The following is a 15,739-nucleotide window of genomic DNA, read 5'->3' as shown; positions in this document are numbered from 1 at the left end:
TGGTCGGCCGCCCAGATTCCTTTTCTCTTGTCTTCCTTTTTTGCCGGCTGCTGTGGCCGGTTATCTCTCTTGTCAGATTTTTTGAAATCTGACGGTTGCTTTACAGCACAAAGCTCCGTCGCCTGTATATAGGCTTCTGCTTCCATTAATGCCTCTTGGAGGGTGGCTACCCTTTTCCGGACGAGATCGAACTTGAAGGTCGACCCGTCCTTCAGACCCTTGAAGAAGTCTGTGTAGGCAACTTCATCAGGCAACCCTTGAATCTGAATTCTCATCAGATTGAACCGTCTGACATAGGTACAGAGTCCTCCCTTCTCACCCTGTTGTACTGCCCCAAGATCAAGGCTAGTCTTTTTGGCAGGGATGTTCATTGAGAAGTTTGACGTCAATAAATACGCCAAAGTTCTGAAGTTGTTTATGCATCCGGCTGGTAGATTACCAAACCACCGTTGGGCTATGCCCTTCAGGGTAGCCGGGAAGCATCAACACCAGGCGGCATCATCCAACCCCTACAGATACATGAGGTTGGAGTATGCCATTAGGTGGTCTTCCGGGTTGGAGTATGCCATTAGGTGGTCTTCCGGGTTGGAGGTTCCATCATAGGCACCTACTAACACATTCTTGACCTTAGGCGGCTGTGCCGCCTGGGTTGTGTCTAGTGAGAACGTAGTTGGCTGTTCTCCCAGATTAAGCAGGTGCAGCTGCCAATCCGTGGGTTGGAACGGCTGCTGCACATGACCCCCGAAGAGGCCTGGTGCGAAAAAGGGGGATCCACTCGATACATATGGAGGACCATATTGTCCCGGCTGGATCACTTTGGGACCAGATCGCGCAGATGGTTCGCGAGACTGACCCGCTTGGTCTGTTTCCGAGTGTCTGACGGAGACACTACGGAGGCTGTCAGGAAAGGTCTACGTTGAAGCCGACACAGACAGTTTTTGATTTCTCTTCTCCTGGAGAAACGTCCAGGCATCAGAGAAGGTTTTCTTGGATCCATCCGGCTGTACGTGCCAGATGGTTTTTTTTTGCTCCATTTGAAGAAAACGGAGCATATTTTAGTCAATCTGGGGCCCTTCCCCCACCTTGGGTTCGGATGAGGAGTGGGCACACGGTCTTTCAGAGCCTTCTTCCCAGACGATGAAGGCTTCTTGGTCGGCTGACCCTTTTGTAGGGTGGCCGACCGGATGAGATTCTTTATCTCGCCTTTAAAATTATTCATGAAAGTCACGAGTTTGTTTCTCGTGACGGAAGTAGATCCCGCTGCTGCTTGGGCTTCCCCAACTGGCATACCGGTTGTGTTGTTGAGAGCAGCTTGATTCTCACCTCGTTCCTTCATTTCTTTGGAACGGGTGCGTTTGGTTTTAAAGGACTCGTCTGGGGCCACGTAGGTGTTGATTTCATAGTCATCACCACTTTCGTGGTCCATCTGGACCTCAGGTTCGGCCAGGGGCCGTTTGTCCAGATTCGTTGGTACAGTATCAGAAGTCATCTTAGAAGTACCCTCCCCACAGACGGCGCCAATATTTCGGGGTTTTTTAATGTGTCCTGCGGGTGAGTTACGCTTCCAAGACTGAGCTGCCGGATGCCTGTACCTGCAAGATCACGAAGACTCCGGTTGGTAGGAGCTTCGCCTCTGACGATCAAGTTAATATACGTATAGGAGGAAAATAGTACGGAATGGGCAAAATTCTTCTCGCTGATTTTGAGAATTCCGCAATTAATATTGCTCGGTAATAGTGTTTGTATTTATGAATGAATGCCCCATTAATGAGGTTTGCCCCACTATTTATAGTAGGGTAGACAAGTTCCCCATGGAGGGTACCAAGGACACGTGTCAACAGGGGGTTGGAGCCCTGTCGACTAATGGCGATGCGCCACGTGTCACCAGCCCATTCGGCCACACGTCTAGGGTAATTTTACCCTAAATAGGTGGTGGTCCTAAAATTGTGTAATAATTGAGAATTGAATGAAGGGGGAAGAATTGTGTAATATTTGAGAATTGAATGAGGAAGGAGGAAGAAATCGTGGAATGCAGAGGTGAAAATTGGAGGGAAAACAAAACTGTGGGACCCACCTCACTTTTCTGTCACACTTTCCATTAATTGGTAGTAATTTCAAAATTTTAATTTTTTATCTGGTGTTAAAATAAAACTTTTTTTTGGGAGGTGTTAAAAAACATTTTTATGCTTTTGTCTAGTGTTAAAAACCAAAATATCCTATTTTTTTTAAAGGTTATTTGGAACTTGCAAACATTCATCTAAATTCTCAATATAAAAACTAAATGACTCTATATTAATGGCATCGCTTCTAACATGCTATCTTGAATAGTAATTTTAGATGTAATTGTGCTCTTCTTGACATAACCCCATTGATGTATTGTCGTTGAGATGATGGCACTTCTTGATTAGCAAATTTGCAAGACAAAATTTTCAAATCTGCAATGCTATACTTAAACACTCAATTCCACATGTCTACAAGACAAATCTTTCAAATTAGTTTCCCTACACACATGAAAAATAAACAAACAAACAAAATTATAATTTCCACTATGGCAAACATATGGGAACCGACTAAATCTTGTATTAAAAGACTGGGTGTAATCACCATAATGTTGGTGATAACAATTGACTAAATATTGAAAAAGATGGAAGAAATTAGGGTTTATCATTGACGAATTTATTAATGGCAACCCACAGGATTTACTATACATGGTGGCTATATTTAAAGAGAGAAAAGAGAAAGAATATAATTTTTGTTTAGTATTCTACAGTTGATCTTAACAAACTTACTATTATGTAGAAGATTAGTTCCCTCAAATAATAAAAATAAAATTAAGAAAAGATAGGTAAGCGGGAGTTGAGGCCTGAGGGAAAAGGTGAATATTTTTTTGGAATAAGGGTATGTTATGTTCACCTTATTTCACTTAGAGTTATTCAAGTACAAATTACAACTAAATAAGTTTAAATAACTTCAGGTAAGTTCAGATTAGATTAGATAAGTTCGGATAAGTGAAAATAAGGTTTTAAATGATGGAATTGACAAAACAAAAAAAATTAGTTAAAATGTTAAGAACTTTTAAAAAAAAACAAAATGGAAACTGTTAAGGTGACTCAGAATCAAAGGTAATAATATGATTCAATGTAACAGGATTAAGCAAGTTTTGAATGAATTTAGTTTACCACATTTTTTTTATCCAAAAATATAAAAATAAAAATAAAAATCACTCCCAACTCAAAAATCCACTTACCAACAATCCGAGGACCGGGTCCATACATACATTAAACATAAAGGCAATGTTTCAATGGTTGCCTCGCTCACTCATTTATGTTTTTGCTCATTTGCTTAGTTGAAGTTCTTTTTGAGCAAATTAGTAAAATAACCAAATAATATTTTTGTCTCTATCACGCAAGTAGAACAACTATATTGTCGTTAACATGTATGGTGACCGAAATTATTTTTTTTTTAGTAATTATGTGAATACTGTTAAATTTTAAGACAATATATAACGGACATGGACAACCCAAACAAAGAGGAGATCAATTTAGTCTACAAACAAGGATCGAGGAGGTTTTCATACTAAAATGCGGATCAATTTGACCCAGATTAGCGGGCAATATCCGTTAAATGCAGGGAATTTTAAGTGCCCCAAAGTCGTGCCTTTATTAAAAATTGATCTAATGTGATGAAATCCTTCCTAAGATACCAAGAAATACTTGTTTATTGATTGATTAAGTTAGTAAACAAAATTTGAAGGTGGTACATAAGAGTATTATAAAATTATCGGTTTTAACGTCATATACCCCTGATTTTTTGGTTTATTCACCTTGTTCCTCTGAAAATTTTCAAATTCACCATATTTTCCTAAGTTATTACAAAAAATTCACCATTTATCTCTAATGACGACAAGATGAGTAAAATTTGATTATTATGCTTCGAAACCACCTTAGATCTCTCTCCCCCATCCCCGAAACCACTCATCTCCTTTCTCCAACCCCCAAAAACCACTCCAAATCTCCATAACCAAATTTATACAATTGATTTTAAGAATAAGAAAAGAAATTTAGGGTGGTTTTGGGGGTTGGAAAAAGGAATGTGGGTGGTTTCGAGGGTAGAGGAATGTATTTAGGGTGGTTTCAGGTCATAATTAACCCTAATAATGGCTGACGAAAATAACAATCAATAGTTATCAAGGGGATGTATATTTTTGAAAACTAGGGGGTAAATAATGAATTTAAAAAAGTTCAGGGGTATATGGTGAATAAACAAAAAACTCATAAATACATGGTGAAAAAACCGTAATACACAATTTATTATTCTATACTAAATAAGAGTATTTTTTTTCAAGGAATTTTCCTTCGTAAACTCAACTTTTTTTTTTTGAAGTATTAATTTGTTTAGGAAATTCATTATATCAATTTATTATTATAATTTTTTTGAAGACTATTAATATAATTGATTACTATTGTTTTATACTTCGTATTTTCCTAAAAACTTCTATATTTCAATTATTAATCATTTACGAGATCGGGCATGGCTCGGGTATTATCTAGTACTCCCTCTGTCCCTTAATTAGATGTCTACTTCTAAAATTACACGGGAATTAATGAACTTGGAGAATCCTTAAAACCCATGATTGAGAAATATAAAGGGAATAAAAAGACATTTATTGTTGTCTTTGAATAAAACAAAACATAATGAAATTAAATGCTTACACATGTCAGCAAGGACCAATGACATTTGTTTATGAAAAATAAAGGGACCAATTAAATTCATTTAATATGCTGCACATGGATTGCAATTGTTCAAATGGGGAATGAGAAGGAGAGAGAATAAAATGTTTATGTGCAACCATGAGGAAGTAGTAATGGAGGTTAGTTATGTATGGGCAAATACATAACAATACTAAAATATAATAAAAGTACATAGAAGAGAGATAAAAAAAAGTGTTGTGGGACCCATTACACGTAAAAAGAGAGAAAATAGTGATGAGACTACACTTTGACTTGTATAATTGGAAGCTTATAAAAATACCATTGGAATTTTTATTCAAGTACTACTGAAAGTATATTTAGTACCATTGTAAGAATTTCTAGTATCACTGAATTTTACAATGGTATTATTTGACTATTCAATGAGGAGCACACTTTATTTGTACCACTAGAAGCTTATAAAATAGCACTGAGAGTGTTTTTCGTACCACTACAAGCATATATAATATCATTAAATACATACGATTATACTATTTGATCACCCAATGATACCACGCGATATTTTGCGCAATTTAAAAGTGAAATGATTGCACTTTCCCTCGTTATGTATTTATAAATGCCTCACTAACCTCCCTTTGGAATGCCTTGTGCAACCATTAAATGCCAAAAGCAAAAGTAAATAAAGTAGTGCCACATCAAACTGATGATTTGGGGACATTTTGGGGAATAAATTTGAAGAATAAGAATAATTTGGTAAAAATATCACTTACTAAAAAAGAAAATAGGCATCTAATTTTAAAATCCTTAAAAAGAAAATTAGGCATTTAATTAAGAAACGGAGAGAGTAATTTATATTATCATATTTTCTTTGTATTTCTCTAAGTTAACTACAACTAAGCAAGTTGCAATCTCACCAATAACTCTTGATGAGAAAGTGCAAATGTTAGGTATGTAGCTCTCTCCTTTTCATTTCGTGAATTATGCTGGTTTTATACACCCTGCTTACTTCTTTCAAAAAAAAATACACCCTGCTTACTTGACGTGCATTGGTTCTTTCTTTTATATTACAATTTATGAACCATTCGTGCAATATTGTGGAGCATATTCCAAAAGTAGGAAGCCCATGAACCAATATAACTGAAAAAAATATATTAGTTTATAAACATATACCAGTATATTCTATAATAACCTATCATATGCATGTCATATGATAATTTGTAATTTTATTGGAGCTGATAAGGTAATTAACGTGCGCAATGCGCGCATCATAACTAGCTATATATTAGGAGTTGTTGTTTTGATTTAGTCTTAAGTTACAAATAGTTGTTGGCAAATAAATATTTTTAGGGGCATAAATGTCCGTACAATATTCTCAAATATTAAAAAAAGATATGTAATTAACATTAATAAGGGCAAATAAGTAAATAAACTTTTTAGAGGATATTATCATCCAAACACTATTTATTAGGGTTATCTCTATACGTATTTTATATTTGGAAAAATTGCCGGAAATAATCCCACTTTTTAGGCATTCACAAAAAATAATCCAACCTTTGGGTTATTTTTAAGTAATCCCACCTTTATACCCAATCTGCTCTCTAATGGTCTCAACTGGTCAACTAACTTATAATAACAAGTTGGCTACACCCTCATCAGCTTCCCAATGGTACAAAATTTTGTTAATTGATGAATGCCACATGTAATTGTAATTGTATCCTGCCTCTCTCACCCTCTCTTTTCCTTTTAAATAAAAGAAGGGAAATAAATAAATAAAGAGGGAAATAAAGAAATAAAGGAGGAAAAAGGAAAAATTAAATAAAAAGAAGATTAAAAGGAAAAAGAAAATAAAAGAAAATCCGGAAATTCAAGTTAATCAATTTGATTTACATAACAGAGCAATTAAAGGGGTAAAGTTGGAAGTTTGTAGGTAATGACGTGGGTTGTGTGATGCTTTTGCAACACAAGTACTAAATGCAGTACAAACTAACCTAAATACAGGATTTACTTAAATGCATTAAAGACAATATTACCCTTTTTATAATTTCTAGTATCCCACCCTAATTTCATTCTTAAATTACAAAACCCATTCCCTCCATTTTTCTATATACTGTATGGTTTGAAATAAAGAAAGAACGCTTATACTTGTTGATGAAAGAAAGCTTCTGCCATTTTTCTTCTACACCACCTATTCCCCATTGATCCAACTGTTATCAATCCCTCTTGATAATATAACAATAATAATTTAAGCCCTAAAGAAATCTAGCACCCTTTACCCCTTGAAGTAATTTCTAATACCCCTCATCAATCCCCGAAAATTCATTCCGGTAACCCTTCATCAACTTCCAGAAATTTATTCTGGTACCCTTCATCAACCCTTAGAAATTTATTCCGGTATATTTCATCATCCCCCGAAAATATATTCCGGTACCCTATATTATCCCCCGGAAAGTTAATCCGGCATTAATGCTCATGCCCCTAATATTAAATTTAGCAGAAATTTTCTGGAAATTTATACCAAGAATTTATCTTAAGCCCGAACAGCAGTTCTATTAGGTGTGCATGCTGAAAATTTATTTGTTCGGTTGTGTTTGCAGATTGAATGTTAAGGGTGATTATATATATTTTTTGTTGAAATGTTAAGGGTGATTAGTTGATTACATAATTAGGAGTGAAAATGATTTAGATTAAAACAGGGTAAAATTGGAATATAAGTTTTAAATATTTTAAAAATTATTCTGCATTTAGGCAAATTGTTACAGCATTTAGTACCACCCTTTTGCAAAATGAGCTGGAAATTTAATTACTGACTGGATAGACGGTGTTACATAGACGGCCATTACAGGTGGGAGTTAGGGTTTATAGTCACATATCAATTTGAAAGAAAATAAAACAATTCCCCCAAAACCGTCGTACCAGACTACCAATACCACCCATCTTCTTCTCTTCGATTTTTTGCTGCTTCAATGGGGAAATAATCCCCTGCTTCACGCCTCACCAAATACCATCAGCAATCATCATCATCAAATCACCACCGTTCATCCACAACAGCAATTATCGAGCATCAATTCAAGCCGTTGATCTTCATTAAAAATCGCTGTTGAGTCGCCAACTACCGATCATGGGTAGAAACAGGCAGTCTAAAACGAAGAAGAAGAAGAAGCGTTTGGGTGACGATCTTGTGACTCAGGTAACAAAGCTAATTAACTCTGTGTCTGATGCTGAGATAATAAACGTTACTTGTGAAATTCCTTCTAATGAGATTTTAGATGCGTTAAATATTCCTGTCCCTTCTGTTCAGCCTCCTTCCCATGAATGGTTGGGCAAAAATTTGTTAATTGGGGTTGGGGAATGGGGTGATGCACTGGATGAAATTCTAAAGGAAGATAATGTTGATTTTGAAGATGAGAATGTTGACAATTATTCCACTTTTTCAGCTGAGAAGCAAACTGATTATAGAAGGAGGATGATTGACGTTGTGAGGAAAAATCGGCGTAGAACCATGTATAGGAAATGGTTATATGCACAGAAGAAAGAATATCTAGCGGATTGGTCTAAGACAGATAATTGGGAGGATTATGAAAGTGTAGGGGAAGAGAACGTAGTGGCGGAGGGTGAGGATGAAGTGGCTGAGGAGGGTGAGGGTGTGACGGTTGAAGAGGGTGTGGGTGTGGCGGTTGAGGAGGGTGTGGCTGAATTGGGTGAGGAGGGTGTAATTTGGGAAGGGGAGGATTTCATTACTTGTTGTGGTTATAACCCGTTTTCCGGCGTGTTTGATTCCGCTGTGATTGATAATCGTACTGTTTTGATTGACTATCCAAAGTTTATCCATGGTGATAAAATTGTTTTTTATGAGGGAGTTTTTTCTTTAGCTTCTTGGTATAAAAATCACAAGTTAGTCGAACTGAGATATCTGCCCAATTATAGGTATTGGAATGCATACAAATTAACTAGAGAATTGTTAGCAATTGTACAAGTACTTGTTAATTCTATTCTTAATCATATAATTGATGGTAATCCTCATGGAGGGTTGAATGATTTAAAAAATTATAAGATTTCTCAATTTGTAGAGAACCACGTCGGTTCCAAAAAAATTAAATTCCGGGTGGAATTGATAAATCCAAGGGAGAGTGTAGTTGGATTAAGCCAAGACATGGAGCAATTTATTTCTGTTTTGCACAAGTTATTTGAAGGTGGTACTCCTGATGTTGAGTTGCTAGGGTTGCCTAATATGTTACGATCTTCCCTAATCAATGCTAAAGGTTGCGAAATGTTAGTTTTACGCAATTATCCGGCGTTATGGGATGCGGAGGAAAGAGTTGCATTTTATGTCAACCTTTATAATCGTTATGTTAACGATGACTTGATGAAGAAAAAGTTGAATAGTTGTTTCAAAGTTGCTGCCCATATCAATTTAAACTTTCCGTTATCTTGGCAAGCCAAGATATCCCGGGGTTCTGTGTTTGATCACATTTTGAGATATCCAACTGACCAAGACCCTAGCGATTCTATCAAGTATAGCGATGCCGATGTGGTAGACATGCTGAGATTTATTCGAAATGTCTTTCATTACTTTTGTCACGTCCCGGGAGGATATTCTGGAACTCCGACGTTTCGAATGGATGTTATCTGAGATATTTAGTGAAGTCCTACTGAACATATATTGTGGGATGTGCATGTGCAACACGTTCTTAAACTCTTAGTCGACAGGTACTTTCTAATTTATCCTAATATTTAGTGAAAGTGATATTTTTGGACCTGTTTGTTTGATTGATTCCTATATTTTTCTGACAAATGTGTAGATATTTTATAGCTATTCACTGTTTTTCCGACAAATGTGTGGATATTTTATAGCTATCTCAAGTCCCTCATCTAACCAAATCTCCAATTGCTTAGAAATACAATTTTTCCTCACAGCATGCTTAGAAATATCTCAATGCTTACTTCTGTACTATGTGCTCTTGCACTGTGTTTTGGCTTATGTTTGCCCGGTCTGCCTACTGCTTGTCTTTTGCTTGATTTATCAATCTACTCAACCATTTTGAACGTAAATTCAGTCTGCAGTCATAATGTAAATCTTGTTCAGTATGATCGATTGTGATGAAACTTTGTGGTAGATAGTTAGATACCATATTGTGAATAGAGTTTGCTTGTAAGGGAAGTTTCTATTTACTGATGTACAAGTTTGCTTTGGGTTTTTTTTTTGCATTAACCTTCATATTTGATTTTTACAATCTTCTGATTATATCACAAGCTTGTGTGCAGTGGGCCTCATACTTTCTTTGCTATTTCAGAGTTTCAGGAAGTGTTGCCTAGGTAAGCTGAAAGAGGTATCCTTAGTCTGAAGTGGACGCCCTTAGCCGGAAACAAAGTTCACAGTGAACCACTGAACCAGCAATTTGTTGGAGAAAGATCTGATTCCCCTACTGTAGAAAAGTCAATAGCTTTGAATTTGTCCTTCAAGTGCTTGCTTTGTAAATTTAACCTTTTTCTCGTTGAAATTTTAACAAGTAATGTGGAATGTTTGAATATTGTGTCGAGAAGTTGGCATTAGAGAAGAATTCAGTGGAACTTTTTGTCTGCCGTCCGGTAATCGTGGAGGCCCTTCCACGTGTCTCCTATGATATGAATGATATATTTGGATGCATAGTTTTCCGGACAATGTGTATCAGTTGTCTACATGGAGCCATGAGCAGGATTTTTGCATCTTCAATTCTTCATTAGTCTATCTTTTTCATCTGAACTTGATGAACTGGACCTCATGTCAGTATTAGCAAATATGACAGCTTTGGTATCTTGTTGCTGTTATTGACAGAGTACCAAGTTAGGAGATTTAATTAGGGTTAGAAATCGAAGATTCCCATGCGTACACCAGGTTGTAATTTTACCACTCAACATAAGAGTTGGCCCTAAAATTTGGTACTATGCCTAAAATTTCAATCTAATGAAGGTTATAATTTAGATCTAAGATCAATTGTGGAGTTGTAAGGTTATACTGAATAATTGACAACATGTTTTAAAAAATCCAATCTTATTAGCAATTTAGATGTCACATGTCTAGCAAGTTAATTTATCCTAATATTTAGTGAAAGTGGTACTTTTGGACCTGTTTGTTTGATTGATTCCTATATCATAACTGTTTTTCTGACAAATGTGAGGGTATTTTATAGCTATCCCAAGTCCCTCATTTAACCAAATCTCCAAGGAGGAAAATGTTGTTTGCACTTTGCCGTAGTAAGTCATTGAGGAGATTTTGATTTTGTAAGCAGTCTCCCTATTGTGTTTTTCCTTCAATTTGACCAAATGAACATACTCGCCTCTCTTTTGTCATTTTTATATTCTTATTTGATGGTTGTGGCAGGTTAGATTTCTGCTGAGATACCTTTAATTGTTAAAATTTCTAATTGTAGGTTCTTAAAGATGGCTGGCTGCATGGAGCAGCTGTACTTGGTGTGCCTGTCAAAGCTACAATCAAAGAGGTAAACTATAGCCTTGCTGGAAAATATCTGTAATGATCATGACTTCAAATGATAGATTATATTGAATTTTTGAAGATGAAAGTTAATTATAGTGCTGATGTAATTCAATACTTAAATTTAGCATGCAATCCTAGAGTCCCATGCCTCCGAGTGGCTGGACATTCCCAACTACAAGCTATCATATGAAATACCTGCACTTCAATGACACTAGAAGTTGTTCACAGCATAACTAAGTTTGAGCTTAAGAACTTTTTGGAAAATTTCACACAGAAACACAACCATTGGTGGCCTAACTAAATTAAATACAAAATTAATGTCTAAACTTCTTGTCGCTTGTTGGAATTTATTGTGAATGTGGATTAAACTTTTTGGTACTTTTAAAACTTATTTATTTTGTATGAACGTATTGGCTTACTGGAACATGATTTAACTTATCTCAACTTTTGTATGAAATAAGTCAAGAGACCCGGTTAATAAGACTGATATACAAACTTTGTATATCAGCCTTCAAAAACAGGCAAAATCGCTGATATGCAAAGTTTGTATATCAGCCTTATTAACTTGAATTTTTTCGCATCTTATTGGAGAAAAAGTAAAGAGGTTTAAGGTGCACCAGAAAATGACAGCTCCAATGAATTGGCTATTAATGATATTGCCTAATGCCTATGACATCTTTAGTGAGAATGCTGATGACGTATCTATTGTGGAACATCTTGGTCATCCAGTGTTAGTTACTCAGCTTTAGTTTGAGGCTAGTAATGATATTTCGTATGACAACTTCAGTAAGAATTAACATATTTCGTATGACGTATCTAAATCGATTCATGATCCTCCAATGATCAAAACATTTTGCTCAAAAATGTTCTGATTTATTAGTTCTACACTAGACCTTCTTTGAAGAATTGATCGACTTTCATATGGCAGTAAGCCAGCAACTCGCTTCCTGTTTCACATAATCATGTCTTATCAAAGATAATGATTTATAGTCAAGCAACTTCTTTTATTTCTAAACTTCTGTAATCATGGTGATGGATTGATTCATTGTTTCCTTAGCCTTGCATTAGACAGAATTTGATAAAAGCTGGTGTTATATTGTTCAGAAAAGGACTTGAGGTTACTGATGACGTATCGATTGTGGAACATCTTGGTCATCCAGTGTTCATCACGGAAGGTTCTTATACCAACATCAAGGTATCAATTATTGTTTCTTTTCTCACATTTATAAATGATAGAAGCAAATGTGTTTCTCGACCTATATACATTAATACTCCCTCCGTTCTTTTTTGTTCAACGTACTTTCCATTCTATTGGTCAAAGAAGACATCCAAACATAAGGGAGATTGTAGAAGTTGCTATTCTCCTTCTATTTCTGATACTTTGAGGAGAAAAGGTGGTAATTTACTCTGTGGTAGCCAAAAAGATAATCATAAACAACCTGGATCTTTATCACGGTCAAAGAACAGAAGATCCATTCGCAGATCGTCAAAGGTCATCTTCCCTTGCTCAGTAATAGCTGTGATGGTGGAGGAGAATCATCTTTTGGAACAGTTAATAGTGATGATGAACTGTCTACAAATTTTGGAGAGCTCAATTTGGAAGGTTTGAGCCGGCTGGATGGGAGGAGGTGGTCGGCCAGCTATAGGAGTCAAGATAGTTCGGACTTCATTGCTGCCAGTGGGGAAGGTGAAGAGGAAAGCTCATCAGAAAATATTAGGAGCTTAAGTCAGAGATATCGGCCGATCTTTTTCGATGAGTTGATTGGGAAAAATATTGTAGTCCAGTCCCTTATGAATTCTATATCAAAGGGAAGAGTTGCCCCTGTTTATCTGTTCCCAGGTCCTCGTGGAACTGGAAAAACATCATCAGCAAAAATAGTTGCAGCTGTTTGGCCACTGAGGAACAAAACCCTGTGGAATCTGTAGGGATTGGTCTGATTCTATCTCTGGCAGGAGTAAGGATTTAGTGGAGGTTGATGGCTCAAATAAAAAGGCTGTTGACCGAGTGCGACACCTTTTGAAAAGCTTGTTGGCTACACCCTCATCAGCTTCCCAACGGTACAAAATTTTGTTAATTGATGAATGCCACATGCTCCAATCTAAGACTTGGTCAGCGTTTCTGAAGTTTCTTGAAGACCTACTGCCTCGAGTTGTATTCATATTTGTTACTACTGATCTTGAAAGTGTGCCACGCACTGTGCTGTCACGATGTCAGAAGTATCTCTTCAACAAAATTAAAGATGGTGATATTGTTAGTAGACTAAGAAGTATAGCAGCTGAAGAGAATCTCGAGGTTGATTCTGATGCCTTGGATTTGATTGCTTTAAACGCTGATGGCTCACTTCGAGATGCAGAAACTATGCTAGACCAGTTGAGTTTGCTTAGGAAACGAATTACCACTGCTCTTGTAAATGAACTTGTAATTTTACTGTCTGGCATTCCTTGCTGGTTTGTCTGCATTATGCTTTTAAAGGCATAATTGACATCTAATATGACCATATATCAGACCAGAATCAAGGCATGAGGGTTCTTTTGAATTCAAGTTTGTTTTTTACATTATCAATTGCATTTGTGCATGCTTGCAACTTCATATTGCAAATTTAACCAGAGGATGTTTCGCTGCTTATGCTATTACATGTGAAGAGGCATAGTTAAGCCGTAGCTCATTTTACTAACCTACTTGGGCTTCTCCGCCACATTGGTTGAGTCCGAATTTTCTAAGCTGAAAAGCAACGAATTCTTTTGTATCCAAGCTACACAACTTCAAAAATTTTGTGGCAATTGTATCCTGCCTAAACATTCAAAAATTCTTTTGTAGAAGTTACTAAACATTTTGTGAATGTGTAATTGTATCCTGCCTCTCTCACTCTCTCTTTTCCTTTTAATTTTTTACTCGCATATATATAAACTACGTGCTCATGTGTATTTGTATGCTTATGTAGTTTATAGAAAATTATCTCATATTCCAAGCAGCTTCACTCCACTCCAATTATTACTTCACTTAAGCTATATTTAGAATATTAATTGAAGAAATTTTTGTTGACGTTCCATGCTACAGGTGGGAGTTATTTCAGATGACAAACTACTGGAACTCTTGGAGTTGGCTATGTCATCCAATACTGCAGAGACAGTCTTATAATGGACATCATTGCTGGGTCTTACCAACTCGCAGATGCCAAGTGTAGTAACTCCTCGTTAAGTGGACGAAGTTGTGAGTGCTGACTACCGGGCTCTCACGTCCTTGTATTTCTTATTCTATAAACATTTGTCATTATCGGTTAATGTTTTGGGTGATTCTCTTGCATAGCTAATAATTTGTTATTCTTTGTAGATTTGCATTGGTAGTTTTGTTGTATATCCATATCATTTATTGGCGGCAAGTCTTCTATGTTTTTTCAAGATGGCAAGGATTATGTTCTGTCTGTTTTTGAAGTTGTTTCAATTACATATATTTTTTTTTATTATATGAGATTCTGAAATACGAGAAAACACTGATGCTATGATCCATTTGTTAATTGTCATATTATAACAGAATGTCAGAATTTCTCACTCTAATGAGCTTGTAAAATTTTATGCGTGCATCTGCTTATCATCAAATATAAGAGGTTCCCAATATGTTCTTGAAAATGATTTAATGAAATTCAGTTTGGTATTTATACACCAAGATTAAAAGTTTCATGATTGAATCAATTTCTGCTGTTCTGTCAGAAAATATTAGGTGATTTATTCTTATCTTTATCCTTCTAGACCAATATAGTGATTACTAGCTCTTATATAGGGGTACAAATTGCCTTGAAGTTCTAATGAAAATATACAATGGCTTTTCTTTTATTGGGTTTTCCATGTTCCATTCCTAATAATTGTGAAGTCTGTAAACTTTCAGCTTTGAATATGAAAGTAATAGCTCTGTAACAGTCACTAAAATTGGTTTTTGGATTTTTTTGTAGTGTCAGAATCAGAGCTGGAGAAATTAAAGCATGCATTGAAGCTTCTTTCTGAATCTGAAAAACAGCTTAGATGTTAGAATGTATGGCAATATATTCTGGTTTGACTTTGTATATAACTAATTTGGTTAGTGTATATTTCCTAGCCTAGTTTATAGCCTAATTTGTAGCTAGTTAGTAGCGAAGATTATCTCTTGTAATTTGTATATTTATACCTAAAGATAATGAATGCAAAGGCAACGATCAAATCACTTTCATGGTATCAGATTAGGGTTTCGATCCTAGCATCCTCTACCCCTCACGACCCGTCATCTTCTTCCTTTCTTTTCTTTCTTTCTTTCTTTCCGCTGCACCTTCTCCATGGCTGACACTCCAAAATATCACCCCGCCTTTACGATCACAAACGTAAAGTCCCTCATACCGATTACTTTGGATTCTAATCATGGATTGTATCACTCTTGGGCTGCACTTTTTAAAGTGTGTTGTAGGGTTCATGATCTCACTTCCCACATCATTCCTCCTACGGAAGCATCCGAACTCGCTGCATATGAGTCTTCCAAGAGGGCAGACCTTGCCTATTGGAAACGTTTGGATGCCGCCGTCCTTAACTGGAT

General features: G+C 36.2%; 1 protein-coding gene and 1 pseudogene across 1 annotated transcript; both read left to right on the top strand.

Annotated features, from left to right (window-relative positions):
* Positions 1–7,804: 7,804 nt before the first annotated feature.
* LOC110735184 lies at positions 7,805–10,766 on the top strand. Its single transcript, XM_021915356.1, has 2 exons — positions 7,805–9,416; positions 10,001–10,766. Exon 1 carries the CDS (start codon positions 7,828–7,830, stop codon positions 9,337–9,339), a length of 1,512 nt encoding a protein of 503 aa, XP_021771048.1. The 5' UTR covers positions 7,805–7,827; the 3' UTR covers positions 9,340–9,416; positions 10,001–10,766.
* Positions 7,814–15,523, top strand: LOC110735185 (annotated as a pseudogene).
* The last annotated feature ends 216 nt before the right edge of the window (positions 15,524–15,739 follow it).

Source organism: Chenopodium quinoa, unplaced genomic scaffold, assembly GCF_001683475.1.
Source record: "Chenopodium quinoa cultivar QQ74 unplaced genomic scaffold, ASM168347v1, whole genome shotgun sequence".
NCBI classification, from domain to species: Eukaryota; Viridiplantae; Streptophyta; class Magnoliopsida; order Caryophyllales; family Amaranthaceae; genus Chenopodium; species Chenopodium quinoa.
Note: the sequence above shows the minus strand (reverse complement) of the source record. Positions and strands in the feature narration are given on the sequence as shown.

Coding starts and splice junctions, on each gene's coding strand:
- LOC110735184 (XM_021915356.1), top strand. CDS start 7,828: ATGGGTAGAAACAGGCAGTCTAAAACGAAGAAGAAGAAGAAGCGTTTG.